This window comes from Bipolaris maydis (assembly GCF_028858645.1).
Source record: "Bipolaris maydis strain C4 unplaced genomic scaffold PSV08scaffold_6, whole genome shotgun sequence".
Classification (NCBI taxonomy): Eukaryota; Fungi; Ascomycota; class Dothideomycetes; order Pleosporales; family Pleosporaceae; genus Bipolaris; species Bipolaris maydis.
The window spans coordinates 1264170-1289762 of record NW_027093862.1 but is presented as its reverse complement, the minus strand read 5'-3'; the positions used below and the strand labels follow the sequence as shown (position 1 = coordinate 1289762).

The window sequence follows — 25593 nt, the reverse complement described above, 5'->3', positions numbered from 1 at the left end:
GTCACTTGAAGACGCCTGGTATCCACACGCTTGCGCCTTTCTCCAGCGCTACTGCGGCCTTGCACCTGTCGGCGGAAGCGCTACTCTGCTCCATATCCTCGACCCGTCAACCCAAATGACCACGACGACTTGCTCGACTGCCCTACCGCTTTCGCTGTGCCACTCGGCCTCACTATGGCAAGACCAGTGGATACAGCCCTTTTCCAAAGTCACCGCAACCTCGCGCTACAGCCTAACTTTGCGCCTCGCATGCTCCCATGGCCTCTCGTCCGTTACCGGCCACGACGTGCTCGGCATTCACACGCTGGACCCTGCATTCGTAAGCTCGGCCGCATCCCCTCAGTTTATCAGCCGTTGACTTGTTGAGGCCGACTTTGTGTTGGCTTGCCAAGCCAGCCGACTCGTCGATAAGCTCGTGGATTCTCTTTTTTATTTCCGAGATCAGAGTCTAGTCAGCCAATACGAGTAGTAGCGCGTGGTGCGTGGAGAACCAAATCCGCCGCCCGCCCCCTCTCTTCCCCCCTCCCTCGTATGCGTTGTATAGTGTGTCTAAGCTGCTGTAGACATGGTTGTACACCTACGCATGTACGCTTCGGTGTCCGATGTGCAACACTGTTTCCATTTTCCTGGAGATCGCCATCAAGCCTACCCCACGGTTCCGTCGTGAGCTAGACGTGCGGCTCTGCAAGAGCGATCAGCGCATTCTGACAGCCGGGGGCGCATCATTTTTTACATGGGCAACATAGCGATAGTAAATTTGCACTCGTCCTTGTAGTGTAGTAGTACGCACTTACACGCCGGTCGACTAACATTCCTTGATGCAAGAGGGCACTGCGGAGTCATCCAAGGTGGACCGCCCACCAGGGCTACAGCAGAGGCTCACTAGAGAACAGGGCAGCAAGTGAGCCGAAAGCCTATCAGACAAGCGCAAAGCACTCGAGTGAAATGGCAAAGCAAATGTGGTCGGCGAGGCAGCGAATCAAGACAACCCGACATTCTGGCACCCTGCCCTGTACACTCCTGTACATAACCTTGCACATCCATTCTTTTGAGCAAAAAAGCTCGTCACGGGCAGCGGCGCAATGGGGCCCGCGTCGCCGACCAATCACAGGCTAGCCTGCCAAGAGAAAAATGCCTCGAGTCGGCGTGCCGCAGTGCCCCAAGTGCTCAAGCCGCCCGATGTAACGTTTGTTGAAACTGCGGGAGTAACGTGGGCTGTCACCCTCACAGCCTTGAAGGGGGGAGTAACGTGGGCTGCGTAACCAAAACAAATCAAACAAGAAGTGTCTGTGCATCTCCAAGGTTTGCGCGGGAGATTCTGCATGTCCAAAATCCTATCTGGCTTGTCTACTATGATCTTCATCCCACTTCCCGCACCTCTCTAACGTCCAAGGCTTATGATCTTCATCATAAATTCAATCATTTGGGAAGTGATTGCCTATCCGATTCCGCTTTGAGACGGGCTGCCATGTGGAAACTAACGAACGTGCAATGCAGTTCGCAGATCGGAATCTTGCCCACTTCCTAATCCGCACCGTATGCCAACCCTTGTGACCATCACCTAAATCCTACATTGTCATCTTTTTTTCCCCTTTATGCAAGATAAAAAAAGAAGGAAGAAGAAGAGAGAAATTGTCAAACGTGCGGAATGCCAATACCAATGTCTCACCCCTTTCCCTCTCCCCCCCCCCATGTCAGTGCCAATGCTACAATACTACTCATACAAGCCCGCCCTTACGCCCGTCCGCCTCACAAACACTCCCAAGTACTTACGTCGCATTTGCCCCTTCTGAGCGACCTGCACTAAAATACGATGTTTGCTTCTTAACGGCAAAATTAGCCTTTCCATTGCACATGACGTCTTCGAGAAGTGCATAGCTGCTATAAGAGGAAAGCCACACTCTTCTTTCTGACACGAGATTACATGGATATCACCCTCCGTGCTGCTACCGGGAGAGCGGAAAGGCACGTGCTCTGGTGTCTTGGGAAGCCGTACCAATCACCATGGTCTAGCTGAGCGGCCCCTCCCCCTCCCCCTTACCTCCGCCCACCCCAGCTCCAACATCAAACTTTCATAATCTTCATCATCATCGTCATCATCATCATCACTTCCCCAAACCGTGGTCGTAGCTGAGCGCCCCCCTTGCCAACAGCCCTTGTGCTTGTTTGATTATTCTCAACCCGTCCACTCAAGTGGGAAATCCTGCACGGTTGACGCATGATCTTCTTGGTGGAGTACGCCATGGACCAGCTCCAAAAAAGAAGGACCAGCCTTTGCTCTCATTCCTCAGTTGCACGTCAACCTGACGGTATCATCTCGGCTTCTCCCTTGCTTTCAACGTCACTTGCTTCATCGAGCCACTTGCTCAACAATGGTCTGTTCGCTTTCACGATTCCGGACTTGTTGCAATCCCGGTCGGGACACGTCTAAGTGGTTGTTGTTGTTGTTGTTGTTGTCCTCACTCATGATGTGAGGCACATGGTTGGTAGCACTCGAGCCCATCTCGTCCGGTGAGGGTGATTTTCTCGTAACAGAGCCATCCGCGTCTTGTTCGTGCACCAGCTTCTCAATGTTTTCCACCGTCAAAGGCATTGACGGCTCGCTGTGGGGCCCCTCGGATGCCTCGTGGTGAAGCAGTTGAGGCCCCACGAGCGAGAACAGCTTCTCGTCCCGCAATTTCCTATCCCTCTCCTCCGCATGGATACGTCGCATGGCTCTTTCACTCTCATTTTCGCTGGACCTGGCAAAGGCTGCATCGCTCTGGTAGTGGAGGCGGTCAAGTTCTGCGGTCAGTGCTTGCGCCGTCGTTTCAGATTCCAGAGACATGCCTGCCGTTCGCGGGTGATCACTAGCGCTAAAGTTGTTTCCAGGGTTCGGCACTGTTTTGCTCCGTCGATCCTTGTCATTTGTGCAAGGCGTTTCCCTTGCCGCTTTTCGCCGTCCTTCAAGTGCCCACTTGACAAGCATCTTTTGGTCGTTAGCGACTTCACTCGTTTGCTTAGGGAACCTACTTACCTTCTCCAGAATCTTTCCTTTTACTGGCTTTGCAAGATAGTCCTGTCAAGTTTCAGTAATTCTCGCTCTTCCATACACTAGCACATGTTTATCCCAGTACTCACATCCATTCCACACGACACGCACTTTTCCTTGTCCCCTTGGATTGCACTAGCTGTCATGGCAACAATAGGAACACCCTGAACCTCAGGCATGTTGCGCCAAGGGGCTTCTGTCCGAATAGCATGCGTGGCAGAGTAACCATCTCGAATGGGCATCTGTAATCATTCGTCAGTTGCCGAGCCAGTTCAGCCTTACATGGTTTACCTGCCTGGACGTCCATGAGGATGATGTCTGGACGTGGATGTAACGGGCCGAATTCTTTGGCCAGGTATTCAAGTGCTTCCTGGCCGTTCCACACTGCGTTGACTGAAAATTGCAATTTTTTAATCGTCTTGAGGGCGATTTGCTGGTTGATATGGCTACAGACGGTTTGGTGAGCAATTTCTTCAGTCATGATATTCTGGTGGAAAAACCTACTTGTCTTCGACGACTAGCACGTGGACATTTTGTCTTTCACTCTCAGAAAGACTCATAAACTGATCCGGTATGGCCGACTTGAACATGGGGTAAGCTGAAGTTCCGTTGGATATCTGTGGGGTTAAGGGCGGCGTATGGCCTTCAGAGCTTCCGCAGGAGACTGACATGTCACTCTGAAGCCGATCTGGTATAGACTCTAGATGCACCAACGGAGATTCGCCATCCTGTGAGGGGGCCCGGGTGAAGGGGATCCAGAATGTGGCTGTGGTGCCCTGTCCCAACTTGGAGTCGAGCCATATCTGGCCCTTCATGAGCTCAACCAAGTTCTTACTGATAGTCAGTCCTAAGCCAGTTCCACCAAACCTCCGAGCCGTGGATGAGTCTGCTTGGCTAAAAGGCTGGAACAGCCGTTTGCGAACCTCTTCTTCAATTCCAATGCCTGTATCGACAATGCTGAAATTGACCGTGACCGTCTCCTTTGTTTCATGGCTGATGGAAACGGACAGTTGGACAGTCCCTACAGATGTGAATTTGATGCTATTAGTGAGAACGTTGGTAAGGATCTGGCGAAGTCGGCCTGGATCTCCAATGACTCGTAGATCTGACTGTACTTCGTCCTGGATCAAACTCTGATATTCCAGCCCCTTTCTGTTGGCCGCAAAGGCCATCATTTTGTTGACATCCCTGAGCACCACGCTGAGACTGAACTGCACCTCTTCAACATCCAGCCGCCCGGATTCCACCTTCGAGAAACTAAAAAGGGGTTATAAAGTCAGCAAATCCTTCATGGTGAATGCGACAATCAATATTCTTGACAAAGAGAAATGACTTACTCCAGTATGTCATTGATCACTGTCAACAGACTGTTTGCTGACCGATGGATGTTCTCGGCGCATTCCTTTTGCTCCTCGTTGAGATCCATATCGAACAGGAGCTCACTCATACCAATGACTCCAGCTATGGGCGTTCGGATTTCGTGGGACATATTGGCCAGGAATTGAGACTTCATTCGGCTGGCCTCTTTCGCTGCCGCCTCGTTGGCCAGCAGCCTTGAGTTCTCCTTTTCTTGCTCTTTCAGCTGTTCTTCTCTTTCCCGTAATTCTGTAATGTCCATCGAGACGCCTATAACACCATCCACAAAAGCTTGACTTTCGATACCTGCTGTCCGCGATGTGCTCATCAGTGGTACTAGGCGGGTTCGATAATAGCGATTCTCAGACATGTAACCGCCATTGACGATTTCATCTGACTGTTTGCCTTGGAGGATTTCTTGTATCGGGCCGCGCCAACGCTCTCGGTTATTATCAGTAAATTCAAAAACGTCGTACACGTCTTTACCAAGCAATTGGTCCTTTGACAAGTGTTCGTTGGCATCAATATCACCCTCAAGCACCTTGACCCGATTATTGCGGTCGATAACCCACAAGACAATTTTTGCGTGTTGGATGACCTGTTGCAGTTGCTCCCTTGTTTGTCGCGCCTCTTGACGTGCCAACACTAGGTCATGGATGTCGGTACAGGTGCCGAACCACTTTACTATCCGGCCCGCGTCGTCGTAGAAGGGCACCGCTCGTCCCAACATCCAACGCCATTGTCCGTCGAAGCGTTGACATCTGTACTCTGTGTTGTACTCGTCCCCCGTTTTCAGAGAGTGGAACCAACGCTCAGCTGTTGCGTGCATATCGTCGGGGTGGAATGGAAGCCGCCAGCCTTCGCCCAAGGACTTATCCACTGTCAAGCCTGTATAGTCGTACCATCTCTTCGAGAACCAGTCGTGCATGCCATCTGGGGTAGTCGTCCATACCATGACGGGCATAAAATTTGTAATATACTCGAATTGCTTTTCGTTCTGCTCAATCTGCTCCGCAATCTTCTGGGTGTATTCTGTAACGTCCTTGAACACCACTATGCCACCAAGAAATTCTCCCGTCTCTTCATGAAAAACCGGTTCGCCGTTGACTTCGTACACCATCCCAGAGCCTGTCACAGGGTGTCTAATGCCAAGCCGATGTTTCTCAACTCTTTTCTTGTGGCGGCAGACTTCAATGATAGGAAATTCTTCTATCGGAAGGCGACGTTGGAAGTCTTCGGTCCAACACGAGAACTGTGCAAGAAAATCTCTTTGGTCGCCAGAAAGGTAAGATGTGTCTTTGGGCACGAGTCGCAGTAGCGCTTTGTTTGGTATACCAAAACTCTCGTCTTTCCACATTGCTTTGGAAGTGTTAGCAAAATACGGACATCTTAAAGGAAGAAGAAGAAGAAGAAGAAGAAGAAGAAGAAGAAGAAGAAGAAGAAGAAGAAGAAGAAGAAAAAGAGAAACATACCATAGGCAGGCATGGTAATAGAATTAAGAATGGCGTCTTTGAGCTGTGTTGCTTTCTGAAAGACGGATGCGGAATTTGCAATGTCACTCTTATTTTTGCTAGGAGGACCACGGGGAGGGAACTCTGGCTGCTGCAGGGTGGGCGTGACAATCTTGGATGTGGTATTTGAACTGTTGTTGGAACGTCGGCTCGAAGATGTACTTGAGCCCGAGCTGCGTGACTTGTCGAGCCTCACTCCGGTATTTGTGCGATTTACCATGCGCGTAGACGGTTGTGCTTTCTTGGAATCCTGTGCTTGTGTTGCGCTTGTAAAGGTCAATGTGTAGTATTGAGTGTCTTCAATGCTCCATATTGAAACGATGCATGATGCTTGTACTGCGTCACTGTATGATCCTTTTCTGTCACACTTTTGCAGGGTGTCGTCGGAGCCTATAGCAAGTGGTACGACAACCACGTCCACCGATACATCATGTACCGTGGTCCGTGCAAGATTTGTACTACTCAAAGGCGGCAGAGATTGGGATTGCTGCTTGTTCTGTTGATGACCGGTGTTGTCTGCAGTGGGTGTGGTGTGTCCGCTCGTCATATAAGAGTCTCCGTCTGTGTCCATGTTGTCCGCCACTGCATCGTTTACAACACAATCGAGGAAGGCCTAGACATGCCATCTGTTAGCTGACTTGGATAAAAAGACCACACACATGAAGACCAACCTCCCATGTGATCAGGATCGGAGAACCGTTTTGTATAATATCTACACCCAGTTCTCCCATGGTCTTGCCCTGCAAGGCCTCTGTTATGGAGAGATGATGGATACTTTCAAAATCAATATTGAACAGCCGGCCCAGGGCTTCATTGGCCAGTATTACAGTCTTCTGTGATGACAAGACAAGGACTGGGATTGGCAAATATTGTAGCGCAGTGAGGGACGCAATGGTGGCCGAGGGCGCAGTCAAGTGCATGGACATGGGATCGCTACGTATGGAGCTGGGAGACTCTGGGCGGGAGCGCGACTCCATTGCGAAGTAATCGCCCTCATTGCCGGCGATATCTTCAGTCATTACGGTGGCGAGGTCGTGACAAGGTGTATGTAGGTATGTAAAGATTGTTTCTCGCACCCTGGTCGGTGCGGAGATAGTGGCCGTAGCACCGAAGGAAGGACGCCGGGAGGCTGGATCGTCTCAAGGAGACTGGGCGGTGGCGAGCAGCGGGCTTCCTAGCACAGGCATAGGGGCAGCCGCGTGCAATAAGGCGCGAGGGAGAGGAAAGGCTGAAGGGGCCTCTGGGGCTAGTGGGCAGAGTGACGGCGGGAGACGTTAGGAAGAACGCCTGCAGAACAGAGGAGAGCACAGTCGATGGGCATTCGAAGTGGGGATTGAACGACAAGGCGTAGAGGCGGGCAGATCAGTTCTAGACCAGACAATCGATTAGCACATGGGGCAAAGAAGCTTCTGCCAGCTGCCGAGGCTGCAATGTGTCGAGGATTTTCTCAGCAGTCGCCCGCCCAAAGGATGCTGCTGTATGTGTGTCCTATGTGTACATTGGCACATAGGCAGGTCAAGAGCAGGGTAGTCAAAGCCGCACAAGCGATTCTAGAACGCCATCTTCGCCCCGACCGCCCTCCTGGCGCAACGAGAATGACGCCACTCTGCATGTTGGCTAAATAGGCGCCAGGACAGTGCACGACCAGCGCCGGCCATGGCCTTCTCTCCGCGCCTGGCTATTCGAGCTTTGCAAGATCAACATGTTGGCAGAAGGGTTCGCGATGCAGAAACGCGCGCCGGGCCCGCCATGGCCTTAGCGATCAAGCGATCATCGCCGGAACCCTGGACTGCATTCTCGCGGCTCGCGCACATCTTCAACTTGGATCACCCCGACTACACGTGTCAAATCCCACTGATTGCCGATCGGTTTCCTGTGCTTGGGACGCAATCCCTGCATGCATGCATGTATTAGCTATATCATCAGCGCAACCCACTGTGGTTGATATGGGGACTACTAACCAAGGATCGCATGATCCACCATTAGAGAAGGGATAGTATGCACAGCTGTCTTGCCATAGAGCATGGCGATTCAGACTGAATTTACATCGAGGTCGAGCATCAGTTTTGTTTGTCACAATCGGGGTTCTTTTTTTTCATGTTACAGTGCACAGTCAGGCATACTGAATGCTCTGGTGCATGTCCAATAGTGTGATCACGAGGATTATATATATCTACTCGATATATTAGCTACATACGTTTTCTTTTCTTTAGCGATCTGACGTGTCGCAGGTATGCATAACAATCGTGGAAACGCGACCCAGTACACTATTTCGCAGATCGGATATGGATGCTTACATAATCCAAAGTCCTATGATGCTTGACCCTGGCGAACGACAACTGTCTTTCTCACATACAGCCGCAGCAACACCACCGCTCTAGTCCTCGTTCCTAGTGTTGCTTTTACAAAAGTCACGCCAATCGGCAGGGCCACTGAAATCAGACGTCAAAAATGTTTTTCTTCGGGCTGGGAGGGCTGTTCTATGGTATTCCTCGTCAAATCGCATTGGACAGACCAAGTCGCTAACACGTCTAGTTGCTGTACTCCTCATTAATGCCATCGCTATCCTCTCCGAAGACCGCTTTCTGGCACGCAGTACGTTTGATCCGATTCGACGCCCTCCGTCCCTCCTTGTATCCTCCCGCACGCGCATCAGCTATATCAATTATTTGGGACACACGTATACTGACTATGAACAGTTGGTTGGACAGCATCGGCAGACCCCGGCTTCCCTGGCCAGCGCGATGACTCGAGCGTGAAGGCACGACTGATTAACCTCGTCTCCTCAGTACGAACATTGATGCGGAGTATGTCTACCCCTCCGTCAGCCGTTGGCAGCCATGCTCCCCACATGGTTTCCCTGGAAAATGTTTAGGATATACGGACTGACCTTCACGTAGTACCGTTAATGTTCATCAATACCCTTATGATAATATACCTCATCGTTCTTGGATGATCGAGGCACATATGGAGCCGGAGGATGCTGAAAATGCTATAACATGCATAATCACAACATCGACAGAACGAGATTACAAGACGCGTTTACAGCGCCATTACCAGGACATGAGTACGTAGAAGAACTTCGGGGGGGTTTCCACGAGGCCAACAGAAACGGCCGTGCCGGCGGATTTGCATCGTACTTAGCAAGGCGTTGGGGTTATGGGACTCGGCCACTCGCATGTAAAGCGTTTGTGCCACGGAACCTACCACTGCTGTGGATTATGGTTTCGAATGTACAAGATCAAAATTATGAATTGTCTAGTATTTTGGTCAGTTTCTATGCAAATGGGCAATATCACTCATATATTATTTACTGGTGAGGCAGGTGTAGGCATGGAACAGGGAGACCGGATCGCCATTGCAAACATCCCAAGGGATATAACTCTAATTGTCACTAGAATGCTCTATTGATGCGCACCAGAATCACAACTCTGTCTCTTTTTCTTTCCCCTACGAATCACAGGATTCCACCAATATGGTCATTTTGTTAAACCAACAACGCTTTTGTCACTAGGAAGCTGTTCTGTGACCTAACTTATGAACAATTGCATCCCACAATCATGTTTCTTACCTTGCACTGCTCTCCCTTACAACCTCGCCTGCCCTCCGACCTCCAACAAATTCTCAATTGTCGTCGTCCACAACTTCGCCCTCTCTTCACTAATAGCATTCAAATCGTAACTCACTCCAAACCTCACAATGCCCTCTGCATCAGTCGAACTTCCCACCAAAAACTCATTCTCCCTTGCCCTAACACCTAACTTTACATCTCGAAAATCTGCTGCAAAATCACTATCCCCCAGATCTTGAAGATCATAAGTGCCCCGCTTGAAAAATGCTGCAAGAGATCCCACAGACGAAACACCGCACGTCGCTCTAGGTCCCGCTGTACTGAGTGGAAGCGAGCCTTGCGGGCTGCTGTAAAACGAGGAGCGTCGTTCAGGCGGTAGCTTACCTCGAACCATCTCGATTTGCGCAACATATCCCGCTGCAAGAAGACGGACTGGAGAGTGCTTGTCTAGTATACCCACCGCGCCGGCCGTATCTTTTCCCTTGAGCCGCTTCTGGTAGCCTTTTAGTTCGCGGTTCGCGTGCTTGGCTACTAATTTGAATCTGCCTTCGATGGGAAGTTCCGAGTATAGGAAGGGCATGACGATTCCTTCGTTCAAAGCGAGCATGCATGATTCCGGGGGCGGGGGTTTGACGAACCAGGCGCGCGGGTTTAGTGGGAAGGATGCCGTGAAGGAGGGGTGTTGGGATGAAGGATTCAGTGCTTCGTGGATCGACATCATGGCTAGACCTGTGAGAGCAAAGCAACCGGCGCCTATGGAGACTTGTGCCGAACGGCAGAGCGATATGAGGCGGGAGGAGGCGGAGGCGGAGAGCGCAGCAGTGATGTGTCCACATGACATTGGTGGTCGTGATGAAGCACTGTAGTCAAAGATTTTGTCAAATTTTGGTTCCAATGGTATTGGAACTTCCAGTCTCCGTTCGTGGCGAAGCGGGTTCGTAAATGTCGGTGGCAAACCTTTGTGTACATGACGCAACACGCGGATCAAAGCCCAGAACCAGCGTTGCCTTGCTCTGTTCCCGACAATGGGTGGATACAGGTCTTCTTGAGCTGCTGGTAGGATAGCCTTTATTTTGTCTGATTTTCGGGATACCTCGATGTCCGCTAAGATTTCGTGAATTGGCTGGTTCATAATGCGATTGAAGTGACTGAACCAGTTGTACGCCGACAAGCCATCGGAGATTTGATGCGCAATTACTATGAGGAGGCGAAGTGAGAATGTCCCGTCCGGAAGACGTGTAATGGGTAGAACGTGTATTTTTGACAGGCATTTCCTGGGCTCAATAATTCTGGTCACGTTGAACGCGTGGTGGTAGATTTCTTCGTCGTTGACTTTGTCATATGCATCTTCGATCCAAACGATGTTGTCCTTAACAGCTTGGATAGCGGCATCCTGTGTAGAGGGTATATCCACTGCGAAGCTACGGATTCCTGTATCCGGGTCGTCATGGACACGTGCCAGAAGAAGAGGGTGCTGCAGGCGAAGAGAAGTCCATGCCAAGGCTATTCTATACCGGAGTTCGTCTTTTGAGAGTTTGTGCTGGATAGCCAAGGTAAAGAAACTAGTCATATCTATAAGATGCTTAGTTGGTATTATAACTTAATTCGGTCTAGAATACCGCTAAGAGTATTCTCCATAGCCTAGAATATAGCAGAACGAGGTTGGGGACTGCACTGAAAGCTCATATACATACCTGCCCGACCGCCATAGTATGTGCCATCGGCGTCAAAAGAGGTTTCCACTAGTCCCAGGGGACGCTGAAATACATGATTTCCGTTGGGGGAAATTGACACCTTCCAAGCAGCGTGGTTATTTGCATACTTGTCTAGCCAATGGCCCTGCTGTTGTTGCCGCACCATCGCGCCTCTGGTGTTCTCTTCTCAGAACAGCGAATTCACTACTGTTATTCGCCAATAGATGTATGTAGAGATTAAAATGACTAAGCTGGATAAGATGTGTGGAAACGGATGAATGTAAGCGTTCTTATACAGACTGAACATATGTACGCGTAGCCGAAGTGCAAGGAAGTGGGTCGGTTTGCCTATTGCGGTATGCTTTTCGGCCTGGCCGATACGAGTCATGAACGGTTTAGATACGTACAGTTTGATCGCCAGCTGTCATCATGACGCTAATCTTGAAGTGCTTCACTACACTTTGACTATGTGAGTCCATTATGAATTCGTGCCTTTGATGAGATGCGATATGGCGAATATATGGGCACAGGATCGCTTTGCGCAATGTGTTCTTATTACAACCATAATTCGTTGTCTCATCGCAACCGCAGTTCGCTGTACTGCTGCCTTCGTCGTAACCGAATTTTGGTTATTATACCTAATAGAGATTTGTCTATTTAACATATACCCGTTAAAAGGCGTATTTTAGTAGTAATACTAACCTATTTTTTAGGGTTTAATAGGGTCTCGCAGAGGTCCACCTAAATCCTTTTATTACATACTTTGACTATAAAGTAAATTTTTTTAATACCCGATTCTGGCAGGTTGGGGTGTGGCCTGCTATTCTTTTCTGAGATAATTGATCTGATACGCTATATAGCAAACACAGGGAAAAAAGTCAAGCGATGTGAGTCCATTATAGTATGTATTGGTTACGAGCTGCAAGAAGTGCATGCTTTATAATACAAATAGTCCAAAAATACCTCTTCGATGGTTTCTAGCAGAGAAAATGGAAGAAAATCGCAGAAAAACATCTCGTCTTGGATTGAAAACCAGTTTTTTACCAACGCATTTTTCTGTGCAAGTCGGGTGTCGCTAAAGCAGTTGTCACATCCTCGGCCAGCATCTTCATCCTCACATGTAGAGGCTTTGCAGTATTTGGGCCTGTCTTCTAGACCACGTCCTCCATCTCATCTTCGCCCTCTGAATCTCCATCACCCGGGCCCTCTGGAGCAGCTGCCTCGGCTTGTTTACTGGTGTCACGTTGATTTTCAAAAACGGCTTGGCGCTTCCAGTTACTTGCAAAGGGCCCAGACTTGACAAGCAGTGCAATGTCGCCAAGGACCTCTTTGAGGTATTGCTCTGGCTGCTTGGTGCGCTGCTTGATTGCCTTCATAGGCCAGTACTGATACTCGTCGAATAGAGTATGCAAGAAATCGATGAGATCCGACCTGGCCATACGAGCAGCCTTGTTCTGTTGCGATTTTCCTTTGGTCATAGGCCTGATGAAGTTCTTGAAGCGGTTGTTGAGCATGATGGAATTGTTGACATCTGAGACTTCGGTATCCTTGGTAATTATGGTGGTCATGTGTGAGCCTTGAATGGCTTGCTTGATGCGTGCGGCGCTAAAATCTTTGTATTCTTTTGTTTCCAGAGGATTGGCATTGTACTGTCGCGTCGCGTGACCAATAAGGGCGGTCTGCTTAGGAATGGCCTTTTTGTATTTGCTTCGCTTTTGGACACGCGCCTTGGGATCTTGCACACCGCCAAAGCTCCCTTGGTTGCCCCCTTTAGCGTAGCCATGACCCCGAAAGCCCGGTAAATCCTTCTCTGTGAAAACATATGTGTTTCCGAGTATTGTGTCGGTGGCTGGCGCAGGATCGAGCTGGAAGGCAGAGGGCAGGTTCGACTTTGCGCGCCAACGGTCGTTGAGGAAGACACGCATGGGCTTCGTTTTATCAATGCCGCTTGTTGTCGCAAATCCGTAAACTTCTCCGATTTGTATCTGGTCATTGTCGTTTCCATCGGCGAGATCGTCCCACTTTGAAACTGCTTCATACAACCACGGCGGGATGCGCGTGAGCCAGATATCCTTGTCTGAACTATCCTTGCTCATGATCATCTCGCCAGTGTCCTCATAGAACTCATCATCCATAAAGCCTCCGCCTGGAGTAGATGCGTCTGGGTCCATCTTGACATCAGGGTCTGCCTTAATGCCGTTCATGGCGACGTGTGAGAGAGATTGTGGCAATAGTGGGTAGCGAGCGGGTGCCTGCCTTTCCGGGCAGAGGTGGGGACCGTGATGGTGTTGGAAAATGGAAAGAATAAAGACGTGGCACAAGGGGGACGAAGGGAGGGTTATATGTAGGTGCGATGATGAAAGGCAGGCTGCCCATTGTTGGTTCCCGGCGCGCGCTCGCATTAGCGTGCCAATGCCGTTATCGATAATGCGGAGCTGTCGCGCAGCCTCGCGCTTGCCCCAGCTGCCCCACGTCTGTTGCCTGCCACTCACTGTGAGCGTAATCTTGATCTTCTCCCGTGAGACTATTGAACAGCTTCTCTCATATCGGTTCATTTTCTTCAAATTTAACTCGGAAATCTACCGGCCGTCCACGATCAAGTGAGCCAACTCCCTGCAATTGTTTACGTTTACCCCTCCCCTAGCCATGGCTTCGCAAGCTGTCACCACTGCTTTGCAGGAGATTGAGACAGCGCCTGTTAGCGATAAACCTTCTCAATACACCGCTCTCCTTCAGCAGATCATCGATTCTTCAGCCAATGTGGCTGCCGACCTAAAAGCATATGCACAAACTCTCCTCGACGACTCACTCGGCATAGTCGTGCTCCGACCACTTCTTGCTGCCTTTGTGGACGCCTTCCGGACACTCAAGGATCCAGATGCCAAGATAGAAATCGGTGAAAGGGTTGTTACGCTACTACAGTCTAAGGGTGTGGGGCAATATGAGGAGCAGGATACACAGATCAAGCAAGCACTGGCAGATGCTTTCGAAGAGAACGAGGATTACAGGCGGTCTGCACAGACACTAGCTACCATCAACCTAGAATCCACCCAAAAGTCCGTCACTCCTGATGAGAAGGCCAAAGTATGGATCCGCATAGTGCGGTGCTACCTGGAAGAGGACGACCCAACGAGCGCGTACACTCACCTTAACAAGATTAAGAACATCATCTTCAGTGTCCAAGACAAGGCGACCAAGGTCATGTTCCATCTTAGTCAAGCCCGTATCCTCGATTCGCAACGCTCCTTTCTGGATGCTGCGCAAGCCTACTACGGCATAAGCAATGAGCCACTGGTGGATAGTGAGGAGCGAGATGGTTTCCTTGGACGGGCCATCATCTGTACAGTCCTTGCACCAGCAGGTCCCCAGCGAGGGAAGATGTTGGCCAAGCTATACAAAGATGACAGAGCCAGTTCTGCGGACGACTTCGCAATCCTTGAGAAGATTTTCTTGAACCGTCTGCTTACGCCTGCTGAAATTAAAGCCTTCTCTGCTAAGCTGGATCCGCACCACCTTGCACGAGGTTCAGACGGCTTGACAGTATTGGACAAGGCTATTCTCGAACACAACCTAGTCGGCGCATCAAAACTATACAACAACATTGGGTTCGACCAGCTTGGTGAGCTGTTGGGCATCGATGCAGAAAAGGCCGAAGACTACGCAGCCAAGATGCTGGAGCAAGGTCGTCTTGCCGGGTACATTGACCAAATCGACCGTTACGTCTTCTTCGAGGGAGAGGCAAGTGGAGAGCGCAAGACGGGCCATGCAGAGCGAGTAGTAGGCAAGGAGCTACGCAAATGGGACGCCAACGTGACTGGATTGGCAGAGGAGGTAGAAAAGGTCACATCGATGATCCAGAACCAACATCCAGATTTCTATGCGGCGCAGGTGGTGCATTAGACGTAACGGTCTAGGGAACAGCGAACTTGGTCAGAGATTATTGAAGCATAATTAGCGTATGGGGATCACACAATACCCAACTGTAATACTAGTCACGATACAGAACATAGCATTCAGACTTATCAAGTGCGAATCTTGTGTGTCTTCTTGTCTTGAACGGCACTAGTCCAGTCTCGCACACATGTTGTTTTGCATACCCACCATTCCAGGACAAGTCAAAAAGTACAGAAAGCCTCCTAGATGTGTGCATTCCAGGGATTTCTTCATTGAGTTGGTTGCTGTAAATTCGGTCGAATTGACTATCGATACATGTGTATAATCAAGGATTCGTCGTCGAGGCATTGCGACATTGGATTTTTCAATGCATAACCATACCCTCACACCACTATTGTACACTCTGCTCTCTTCCCTCTTGCGCCAACGCCGTCTCGTACTCCTCCAGACTCTTAACTTCCAACTCGCTAATCTTCAACACTGTAAAGTGCAATTTGCTCTTAACATGCTTCACATGTCTCCGCCGCCTCTTGGTCTTTTCCTCAACCCGCAACGGTTCGCTCTCGACGCCCACAACGCGTGCTCTGCAAGTGAATAACCGTTCATCCAAATAGTAAACTTTTTTCCCATGGTCTGATGTCCCCTTGACGGCCTCTGGTGCTTTTAATGTGTAGTCTCGTGAGCCAATGTGTGTGGCGCGGTTGAGACGCAGGATATCGCCGGGGCGGACATTCGGCATTTGGAAAGGGAGGCGAAGAGTGTCGCCGCGAGTGAGGAGATAGGGTCGTCCGTGAAGATGTGCGGTTATATAGTGTGCTGGTTGCATTTGCAGTAGCGGGAGGAGTGTTCGGATGGAGGGTGTGAGTGTCGTTGAGACAATGTCTGATCGAGCATGTGGCGATGCTTTGATGTTTTCAGAGGTAGGAGGTTTAGTGGCGTTTGCTGGAAGAGGCTGAGGTGTTTTGGAGCGCTCCTTGGCTTCCTTTGATATGCGGTGGCTGGATTGGATGAGCGGCTCTGGTGTATTTGATGTGTCGAGGTTGTGCGATATTGTTGTTACTCCTGCGCGGAAAATCGAAGGCTGTATTATCGACCTCGACTCGAAGAGAGCATTGCGGGCGGTGCGAGCGAGCAGTGCCATTATTGCGTTTTGTGCAAGTCGCAATGGCTGGCAGACTACCGGGGGTTTCGATAGATTCTTGGTGGTTGCGGAGGTCCGATGTTGAAGATTCCCGCATGGCTGCGCGCTAGTGGGGGCTAGCGCCGATTTTTTTGGAGAGGCAAGTTGCGCTCGCTGTTGTAGGGCGACTTACTCCACTCCACCACTACCCTACCACACCCAGCACAGAGAGGTAGTCGCCATGCCTCAGAACGAGTACATTGAGCGCTTTACGAAGCAGTACGTTTCTGCCCACTGCCCATGCCGCCACCCAACCCGCAGGCTCTCCGCGCATCGCAAATACCGAGGCTGCACCACCTGGCAAATGAAGAATCTGGCTAACGACTCCATCCTAGGCACGGAAAGCGCTTTGATCACGATGAACGCCAACGAAAGAAGGAAGCTCGTGAGGGTCACAATGCGTCCAAGAAGGCCCAGAACCTGCGTGGATTGAGGGCGAAGCAATATGCCGAGAAGCGTAGGAAGGAGAAGATTCAGATGAAGCAAAAGATTCGCGCCCACGAGGAGCGAAATGTCAAGTCGAACGAAGCTCCCGAGCCCGCTACCGAGGCGCTGCCTTCCTACCTTTTGGACCGCTCCAACGAAAAGAATGCCAAGGCTTTGTCCTCTGCCATCAAGCAAAAGCGTTCGTAAACCATTTGCATTGATTGTCTGCACGTGCTGACGCTGTATTTTAGGAAATGAGAAGGCTGCCAGGTTCTCTGTGCCGCTTCCAAAGGTCAAGGGTATCTCTGAGGAGGAGGTAAGGAGCACCATTTGCATCAGGTTTTTTTAGGATATGCACTAATTTTGTACTTATCTAGATGTTCAGTGTTGTCAAGACGGGTAAGAAGACGAAGAAGAAGTCTTGGAAGAGAATGATTACCAAGCCTACTTTTGTCGGTCCTGGCTTCACTCGTCGACCTGTCAAATACGAGGTTTGTACAGCTATAGCTCAACGCACAAAGCGCACACTGACACTGAATCCAGCGCTTCATCAGGCCTATGGGATTGCGTTACAAGAAGGCGAACGTCACGCACCCTGAGCTCAACGTAACAGTTCAACTACCGATTATGTATGTCATTTCGAAACCACGTAAACGGAAGACAACATACTAACACCTGCACAGCTCGGTCAAGAAGAACCCACAGCAGCCATTGTACACTCAGTTGGGTGTGGTATGTTTTGCCAGACTCTTGTTCGCCAGCCACTTGATGCTAACGATTACCAGTTGACAAAGGGTACCATTATCGAAGTAAACGTCTCCGAACTTGGACTTGTGACCGCTGGAGGAAAAGTTGTTTGGGGTCGCTATGCTCAGTACGTTGATGCCGCATGAATTGATGTTTGTCCAGGGACCAACCGACTAACATGTGCACCAACAGAATCACCAACAACCCTGAAAATGACGGGTGCTTGAACGCCGTTTTGCTCGTCTAAGGCTCTACTCCAAATGGCGGAACTGTGCATTTGACGGCGTTGAGGGTTTTGGTCCTATCACATGATTCGAAGGCGTTGAGGCGATCACACAGAGAGTCTTTTTTGGAAAGGATTATAAAGGAAAATTTTGCTAGGCAAAGGCTGGGATGAACGATGCCGATGATGCAAGGATATGTTGAAAGGGGAACATGGGGAAGAGAAAGAGAAAGAGAAAACTCGCAAAATTTAATTCGTAACATGGAATGCACAAGAAAAAACAGGGGATGTACCACATTGGAGACAGCACAGCACGTCCCCCACACTTTTGATACAACATGTGTACGGACAGTGGAATAAGAAGCCTTTTTTTTTTTTTAAAAAAAAAAGCCGCCGATTTGTTCAAAGAGGACACAGAAAAGTAAGAAAAAAAAAGTCTAACTGTGATTCAAAATGCCCCTAAATGCCCATCATGGTATCATCCACCGCTATGTTTTCCCTCCCAAATGCCATTTGCTGTTGCACGTGATTCGAATCTGAAAAAAAAAAAATCCGAGAAAAAAAAAGAGAGGCCAAGGAGATTTCTCGGCTCATGGAAAGAATTGGTAGGTACATACCAAACCACTACAACACTGTAGGCGACTAGGGGGGGAAAAGAGAAAGAAAGAAAGGAAAAAAAGAAAAACCTATAGGATTTGCACAAATTCTCCATGCCTCATGTACCAAGATTGTTCCAAATTTAATCATCTACAAAAGTCGGCGTCAAACAACGACATGACTCAAATCGACATTTCGTCGTCGGCGGGCCACGTCTCCGCCACGAACTTTGCCGCAGCCGAGAGTCAAGACATCGTCGTGCGCCCAATCGGTCGCGATGTCATCCCAGATTTCGTGATCAAGGCTGTTTCGCCGGACGGAGCCATCAGGCCAGCCCGCGCGCTCGAGCTCGATGATGCCGCCGAAGCGCTTCTCGCCGTTGGCAACGAAGAGCGATTGGCCGTCTGGGGTGAAAGCTGCGCCGCCGACGGGACCGAAAAAGTCAAAGACCTGCTTCGACTCCCAGGTTTGCGCGTTGATGATGTTGATGTAGTCGTCTGCTTCGGCGGCGACGAGCACGCGGGGGCCCGAGCCCAGGGGCGAAAAGTGCAGAGAGCGTGGGACGGCGAGTTCGCTTTTCATGACGGCGAGGGGCTCGCGCCAGTAGCGTGCGTCCCAGACGACAATGGTCGAGTCCTGGGCGGCCGTTGCAACGTGGATGCCGTCGTCTGCCCAGGCACATGCAAATGCGTCGTCTGCGTGTGTGTTTAGTGTTTCGAATGCTTCGCCTGTCTCGGCATTGGTGATGAGAGTTTCTTGGAAATCCCCCACCACGACTCGCAGCCGTCCGTTGGGCGAAGTGGCCGAGCAATTGACGGCTGCCGAGTAGACAAATGTGTTGGTAAATGTGTTTGTAGCGCAGTCCAGAATGCGGAGATGATGGTCATTGGAACACAGGACAGCCTGCGGAGAGTAGGTCCGTCGTGAATCAAAGAGATGCATGTGGTTGACTATGCGCGATTTGGTGTCTGTTACAAAATCTGTAGTGCGGCCAAATGTGCATGGTGATCCGTAGGTAGATGAAAGGTCCGTGATTGCATATTCACCCTCAAAGGCGCCAGCAATCAGGACGTTGTCTCGAGAAGCAATGGTGGTTACCGAGCCATCGATAGCTATGCGCTTGCTAAGGTCTACGACGACATCGGCAGGTGCCCCTTGGGCGTCTGTACGGTAGACGCGGTGGCCATAGGCATAGTAGATGTCGTTGCGGGATGTGGCTGTCAGAACGTTCCGTAGCTGGAAATGAGGAACAAAGACACGGGGAGTGGTGTTGATTCTGGCGAAGCTGAAGAAGACATCTGTGTTTGGGGTAGGAGCTATGCTCTAAAATGTGTTAGGTAAAACCATGAAGCACAAAGGAGCTCTGGTACCTTGCGGACTTGCTTCAAGCCAGGCGACAGCTTCTCACTCTCGAATTCAAATCGCGATTCTCGTACGGCCGAGCGCGTGGTCTTGCGCATCTCCCAGTCGATTCCTTGGTAGTCATAGCGGTCGCATTTGAGGTCGTCTCGGGTGACTGTATTGGGAACGTGGATGAGGTCGAGTCCGGGAACGATGGCCTTGTCCGGGTTGAAGTAGTGGTGGAAATAGGAGGTGATGGGGCAGAATGCGCCCTTGTCCTGGATGCTCAGATGTGGTTCGTTGAGCGTGGGCGGTGGCTCAAGTGCAGGGTCTCCACTGGACACATGGCTCATGTAGACCGGTGGCGCGGGAATGTGGGTGGTCGAGGTGTTGTGCGGAGTGCTAGATATGTCGAATATCTCAAAGGGGTGGTATGCGACGTAGGCGGGGTGGACCGGGGATAGGAATGTTTGCATGTGCACCTCGGCCGCGGCATCGTCCTGGCCCTGCTCTTCGTCTGGCCCGAGGGCGCCGTGTGGTGGGGGCATGTCGTCCATGAATTGCTGGTAGTCTGCTAGCGATATCCCTCCGCCATAGCCATCGTCATCGTCGTCGGCGTCGTTGTGATTGTCGTCGGCATGGTCAGCATGACTGGTGGACGGGCTGTTGTCGGACAGTGTCGCCAGGGTCACTGCAGCGGCCAGGGCATCGGGCGAGTGAGGACAGTCACCAGGGGCCGGGTGGATTTGGGGCGGCGTTGTGGCATCTGTCGTGGTGAAGTGTGGCGCGGTCCAGTCGTGGTGGGCTTGCGTGCTGGCCATCGACGCCCGCTGTCGGCCGTATTGCCGGTGTCGCGGGGCCGCCGAGGCAGTGATGGAAGGCGACTGTGGGCTGCGATGGGTGTGGCCCAGCTGGTGCAGGCGTCTTCAACGGGCGGTTGGGCGCAATGTGGGTATCCTGGTCCGTAGAGACAGTGTCAAGGATGTGGGGAAGAAGGAGAGAGACGACCCGGCCTTCGCATACAGGCCGAGGGCTCGGCAGCGTCAACCAGCCACGACAAAAGACAGCGGGTCTAGCGTGTGGGGTCGCTGTGGCTGCCACCATGCACCGCTGTCTGTCATACATGTCCCATTATCGTCCCTCTCTCGGCCTCCACTCTACACATGGCCCCTCCCCCCATGGGCAAAAGAGGTCGCCGACGTGCCCCACGCACCGTAGCACAACTCGCATGGCACTGCCAACACGACAACCACAACGAGAATGCAGTGCCCACTCGCCGCTGCACAAGCACACAGGCACTTGGTCTTGTCAGGCCTCTTTTGGGATGCAGGCAGCACACTACCCTGCGTCGGCCTAGTCCCTTGGGGCCAGGAAGCTGACGCCACCACTGGCTGCCACACGGTTGCACTGCAAACCCCTCGAACCAGCCTGCCCGGACGCGTGCGTGAGTGGACAAGAGCGTTGCCAGACTACGACAGAACAGCAGCCACAAGGCGTCTGACGGCGCCATCCAAACGGCCTTCACCATGCACAAGCCTGAAACGCAACACTGCACATCCCTACACACGACCGACTTCATCTCATATGGCATTACATTCATTCCAGGCAGCCTCTCCGCCGCCATGTACGATATTACTAATATGCGCAGCGTCTACATAGATGACGGCACAATGCAAAGTGGGAATCTCCGAGAAAAAAATACAACATGCCCCTTTGACAATCATACATGTAACCCGCGTAAACAAGAACAACCCCCTGCACAATGCAGTAGCCAACGTGGTACAAAAATAATGCACTTTTCCCCTGCTCCCCCCCCTCCCCCTATCGGCTACACAGCGCCTCCCTGGCCTGCTACATGACACTGCACAATCAATCAATTATCATAGTACTGGTCATATCCCTGTCGCTGTTGGTGCTGTGGCCATCCGCCAGCCGATGTCGCCGCTGGTGTCTTCAGTCTCCGCTCTGTAGGGGTCCACCGTTAGTGACAACATGACCTCAACGAACACGTCTATCTTACCTGCTTCAAAATCTCGCCACCTGCGCATTGTGATCTTGCTACTGTCAAATTCACCCTCGTACTCCAATCCTGCCTTCTTGGTCGTTTCCCCAGCCGTCTTTCGAGTATCGCCCCAACTGAAGTCGTCAAACTTCCAGAAGGCGTACGTCGGCAGGACAAAGTTCCAAACGGGCAGCGACAGCAGGTAGACAAACATCCAGGCAACATATGACCACCTATGTGCTGTGATAATGATAAGAACCGCAGGTAGACCGAGAATAAGCGCAAGAAGAACCAGAGGTATCACAGGCGCTGCCGTGTGCTGCACAGCGGCTTTGATAGAAATGGCAACTGGACACAGTCAGCAAAGCATGTCATTGAACAAAGAGATGCCAAAACTTACTGAGGTAGAATGTAAAGGCGATGGCGGCGGGTAGGACCAGGGTTCCCATCAGCTCGATGAAGACAACAAACTGCATGCTGAAGCAGAAGGTACCACACAAATCTCGTACCAGTACCAACTCCATCAGGTTGTGGACAGTACTATTGATCCATCGTCTACGTTGCGACAGTAAAACTTTGAACTCGTCTGGCACCGTGGTTTTGCACACAGCTTGAGGCACAAACACCTGCTTTCGCTTGGGGAACGTCTTGAGCATCAGTGTCGACAGGTAACGGTCCTCACCCAACAGCAGCAAATTCTTCTTGTGCAGCGTATCCACCACATTCTCAGAGTAGTGTTCGACAACGTCGGGATTGGCCAGAATGGGGACCCAGTAGTTTTGGCCACCCTTGGGAGCCTTGATGCGGTACATGCAGAAACATCCGGGAAGACAAGTGACACCACCAAAGACTGACTCGAACGACTTGGCCAGATGGTGAGAGATGAAATACCTATCACGGTCAGCAGGCTATTCTCCAAACATACAAAAATCAAAAATCAACACTTACTCAAAGACCTGAATCATAGAAACCCACGAGTCCCGCTTGTTGGCAATCTTGGTCTCACCGCAGAGTCCCATGATATCCGGGTCCTTTACCATGGCCGAAATCATGTGCGTCAAACTGTCGGGGAATACCTTGGTGTCGGCGTCTACCATGAGTACTATCTCGTAGAAATCGGGAGAGATGCCAGTGATTTTCCAGATACCGTTGAACATTTCAAACTCGAGTTCCGTCATGCGCTCGTCAAACATGACCTTTTGCAGGAATGACATGAGAATAATTTGACTATCGCGCTTGCCACGGTTACCAGGCTTCGAGTTCTTAGCCTCGTCGGGAGTGCCACACTTGACCACCAGCAGCATCGGAACACGTTGCTGCTTTCCAACGGGGATACGCGTCGTCTCGCCATAATCGTAGAAACCAGAGTAGATCTTGGCCATGTTGTGGCGCTTCGAACCACTGGCAACCGCGACATAGGAGTAGGCCTGAACCTCATGCGGCAAGACTGCGTGATCCTTCATCATGCCAAGACAGACTTCGGGTGTCGTCATGTCTTCTCCGTGTCCCTTGATCATACCGTCGCAAATAACGAGAATCAACTTGTGGCTGTTGGGATAGTCGGTCGTGGCAATCGAGTCAAGTGTAGTTCGCAGACCTTCGGGGCCCTCAGAGTATGCAGTAACCAAGCAAATTGTGTGAGCTAGGGGGTATCCAAAAGGCTGCCACTCTGGAGGAGGCTGGGGTACAACGGCTTCGTGTGTGAATCCCGAGGGTCCTGAGCCTTCAGTACTGGAGAATTGGTTCGTTTCGGTGCTGTTGGAGAAATACATATCAGACCCAGGCTCCTGCGACGCTTGCGTGCTGTGTCTACCGTCGACGCCTAGTGTGCCATGACTGGCATTGAGTTGTTTGTACATGGGACCGCTAGATCCAAGCAGGCGAGAAGCAGCGCTTTGGCTTGTCATGGTTGTTGGCGGGGCGCGGGTCTTGGTGTTCTTGTCAACAGAGTACGGGCTGGTGAACCTTGATGTGGCCGGCAAGAAACTACCGCGTTTGGCCGTACGGTCGGAGCCAGAAACCGATTCGAGGAGTTTTGGCGGGGGGCGGTAAATGTCATCGCTCCATTCTTCAATCTGCTGCTTTCGCTTCTTGGAGTCGACGGGGCCCAGAGATGTTTTGGTGGCACCAAACTTCTTGCAGATGAACCATTGGAATACCAAAGCGAGGATAAACTTGGCCACGACAACGGCCAAAATGAAAACGAGCGAAACGTAGAGAACAACCTTAGAGGCGATGCAGCCAATACTCTCCGTGTCAATGGAGCCAACCTTGATGATTTGAGTAAAGCATCGTGCAACCTGCTTCTCGTAGCTGGAAGAGAAAGCACGCGTGACATCTGCACCGCGAACGGCCGGGTTTTGGCGGATTTCATCGAAAATAGGTGGGATATTAACCGCACTTCGGTTGAAGAAATCGAGCAAATTTAGATCCAGCACATCACCGCCCCATACCATGAGGTTCCTCGAGGAGTTGCGAATGTCGTCCCAGGTGAAATAGACGTCTCCAGCATCCCGCAGGCTGTAGAAAGCCCTACGAGCTGGGTCCGAAGTATGACACATGTAGCCATTATACTCCAAAAACGTCATGTTGGGCTTGGACGAGCCGTCCTGGTTGAATAGCCGGCAGGGGAAGTACCAGCCCAAGTCTCCGCTGCTGTCTGTAGGGATACCAGAGTTGGGCTTTTCCGTGATAAGCCCCTTGCAGGCGCCGTTGACGTTTTGGAAGAGAAAGCTGGCATCCTGACCACCGTGCTTCTCGGGAAGATCGAAGAGAACGTTTGCGTTTTCCGGGATACCGCGAGCGCGGGGATGTTTGGACTGAGCAAGATCATAGGCTTGACCATGAATGATGAGGTACCCATTACCGACCTCGTTGGTCCTGAGGCGGACGCTACCTCCAGCGGGGCAAACAGTCTCGGTAAAACCAAAAGTCAAGTATCCGACGAATGTACAAATGACCAAGATGATGCTGACCAGACCAACCTTTTCTCGCCAAGCACGCTGCTGTGCTCTTTGCGGCTTTCCAAAACACTTGAGGACAGCACCGGGGCACCAAAAGGTGATGATTGCGCAATAGACATTCCACAGACTAGGTGGCCGCAGCTTATCCTGCTCCTTCTGGCGCTGTTTCTGGCGAGCCTCCATGGTCTTGCTCCGGGCCAGCTTTCGCTGGACCTGTGGTTCAGCATTGTCGTCGAGCGGGGCGTCCTTGTCGGTGTAGCCGCTGCCAGAGGCGTTTCGCATGTGGGGTGGCTTGAGGTCGGTGCTGTCTGAGCTTACGGTTTCGGCCTCGAGACTGTCCTCCATGATGGGGTCATTGCCGGTTGTCGAGGGGTGGACGTCCATGCGCTGGGCATGCTTGCGATAGTGGTAGTTGGGGTGACTCGGATCCATACGCTGGCGCTCGGGTCTGATCAGGCTGCGCTTCCTGCCCAATGCTGGGCCTGGAGCGTATTGCTGGCCCCGCATGATGGGGTCGCGCTCCATGGGAACGGGGGCGTCTGGGGTTGGCATCGGGCGTGAGTGGGCGCTGGCATGGCTTTTGCTGTGTGTGCGGTCGTGAGAGCGGGAGCTCTCGACGTCCGACGTCCTCCGGCGACGGGATTGTGAGTTTCGATGTGAGTGCCGTCGCTCCCGCCGGGGCGACGAGGGCTCTGGCCGCTGGGGCATGGACATGGTGCAGGAAGGCGCGGACCCAGGTGTCGTTACACAGTGCGACTGCGGGGGGCGCCTGCTGGGCGAGGGAAGAATGGGCGGCCGGAGTGTATGCGGTTACCAGCAGCGGTGTTTGCGGTGCGGTGCGGTGACGGGGTGCAGGGGTGGCGGCGGTGGATGGGCAGAAGAGCGGGCGTGGCAGAGTGGGCGGGCGGTCCAGCAAAGGGCAGCCGGCCAATCGAGGCAGCAACGAGCGTGTCGGCCACGGGGAGAGGTGTGAGGCAGAGGAAGCGAGCGAACAATGGGGCGAATAAACACAGCGAGAGACGGTCGAGCAGACGAACGAGCAGCACCCTGGCAGCGG

General features: G+C 51.6%; 8 protein-coding genes across 8 annotated transcripts; 3 read left to right on the top strand and 5 right to left on the bottom strand.

Moving 5' to 3' along the window:
* Window positions 1-2350: 2350 nt before the first annotated feature.
* On the bottom strand, window positions 2351-6917 carry PSV08DRAFT_409483 (uncharacterized protein; the record flags this gene model as incomplete). Its single annotated transcript, XM_014226105.1, has 8 exons — window positions 2351-2968; window positions 3017-3058; window positions 3121-3273; window positions 3327-3477; window positions 3536-4288; window positions 4369-5746; window positions 5860-6511; window positions 6570-6917. The coding sequence occupies 8 exons, from the start codon at window positions 6915-6917 to the stop codon at window positions 2351-2353; spliced, it is 4095 nt and encodes a 1364-aa protein (XP_014081580.1).
* Window positions 6918-8245: 1328 nt separating this feature from the next.
* PSV08DRAFT_361902 (Yos1-like protein) lies at window positions 8246-8954 on the top strand. Its single transcript, XM_014226104.1, has 4 exons — window positions 8246-8383; window positions 8434-8493; window positions 8598-8705; window positions 8799-8954. Exons 1-4 carry the CDS (start codon window positions 8350-8352, stop codon window positions 8852-8854), a joined length of 258 nt encoding a protein of 85 aa, XP_014081579.1. The 5' UTR covers window positions 8246-8349; the 3' UTR covers window positions 8855-8954.
* A 301-nt stretch (window positions 8955-9255) lies between these two features.
* Window positions 9256-11329, bottom strand: PSV08DRAFT_201711 (uncharacterized protein; the record flags this gene model as incomplete). The annotated part of the gene is made up of 2 exons (XM_014226103.1): window positions 9256-11041; window positions 11164-11329. The coding sequence occupies 2 exons, from the start codon at window positions 11327-11329 to the stop codon at window positions 9486-9488; spliced, it is 1722 nt and encodes a 573-aa protein (XP_014081578.1). The 3' UTR covers window positions 9256-9485.
* Window positions 11330-12051: 722 nt separating this feature from the next.
* On the bottom strand, window positions 12052-13507 carry PSV08DRAFT_294670 (transcription initiation factor IIF subunit beta-like protein). The gene has a single exon (XM_014226102.1). The coding sequence runs from the start codon at window positions 13365-13367 to the stop codon at window positions 12315-12317; it is 1053 nt and encodes a 350-aa protein (XP_014081577.1). The 5' UTR covers window positions 13368-13507; the 3' UTR covers window positions 12052-12314.
* Window positions 13508-13646: 139 nt separating this feature from the next.
* On the top strand, window positions 13647-15205 carry PSV08DRAFT_409480 (uncharacterized protein). Its single transcript, XM_014226101.2, has one exon. The coding sequence runs from the start codon at window positions 13810-13812 to the stop codon at window positions 15061-15063; it is 1254 nt and encodes a 417-aa protein (XP_014081576.1). The 5' UTR covers window positions 13647-13809; the 3' UTR covers window positions 15064-15205.
* Window positions 15206-15286: 81 nt separating this feature from the next.
* On the bottom strand, window positions 15287-16265 carry PSV08DRAFT_294647 (uncharacterized protein). Its single transcript, XM_014226100.2, has one exon. It carries the CDS (start codon window positions 16196-16198, stop codon window positions 15449-15451), a length of 750 nt encoding a protein of 249 aa, XP_014081575.1. The 5' UTR covers window positions 16199-16265; the 3' UTR covers window positions 15287-15448.
* Window positions 16266-16373: 108 nt separating this feature from the next.
* On the top strand, window positions 16374-17941 carry PSV08DRAFT_294633 (ribosomal protein S8e/ribosomal biogenesis NSA2). The gene is made up of 8 exons (XM_014226099.1): window positions 16374-16456; window positions 16573-16862; window positions 16915-16979; window positions 17041-17154; window positions 17207-17292; window positions 17347-17395; window positions 17449-17537; window positions 17603-17941. Exons 1-8 carry the CDS (start codon window positions 16419-16421, stop codon window positions 17655-17657), a joined length of 786 nt encoding a protein of 261 aa, XP_014081574.1. The 5' UTR covers window positions 16374-16418; the 3' UTR covers window positions 17658-17941.
* A 454-nt stretch (window positions 17942-18395) lies between these two features.
* On the bottom strand, window positions 18396-25250 carry PSV08DRAFT_409476 (glycosyltransferase; the record flags this gene model as incomplete). The annotated part of the gene is made up of 5 exons (XM_066093829.1): window positions 18396-19553; window positions 19601-20462; window positions 21579-21921; window positions 21974-22464; window positions 22522-25250. The coding sequence occupies 5 exons, from the start codon at window positions 25248-25250 to the stop codon at window positions 18396-18398; spliced, it is 5583 nt and encodes a 1860-aa protein (XP_065949229.1).
* Between the last annotated feature and the right edge of the window lie 343 nt (window positions 25251-25593).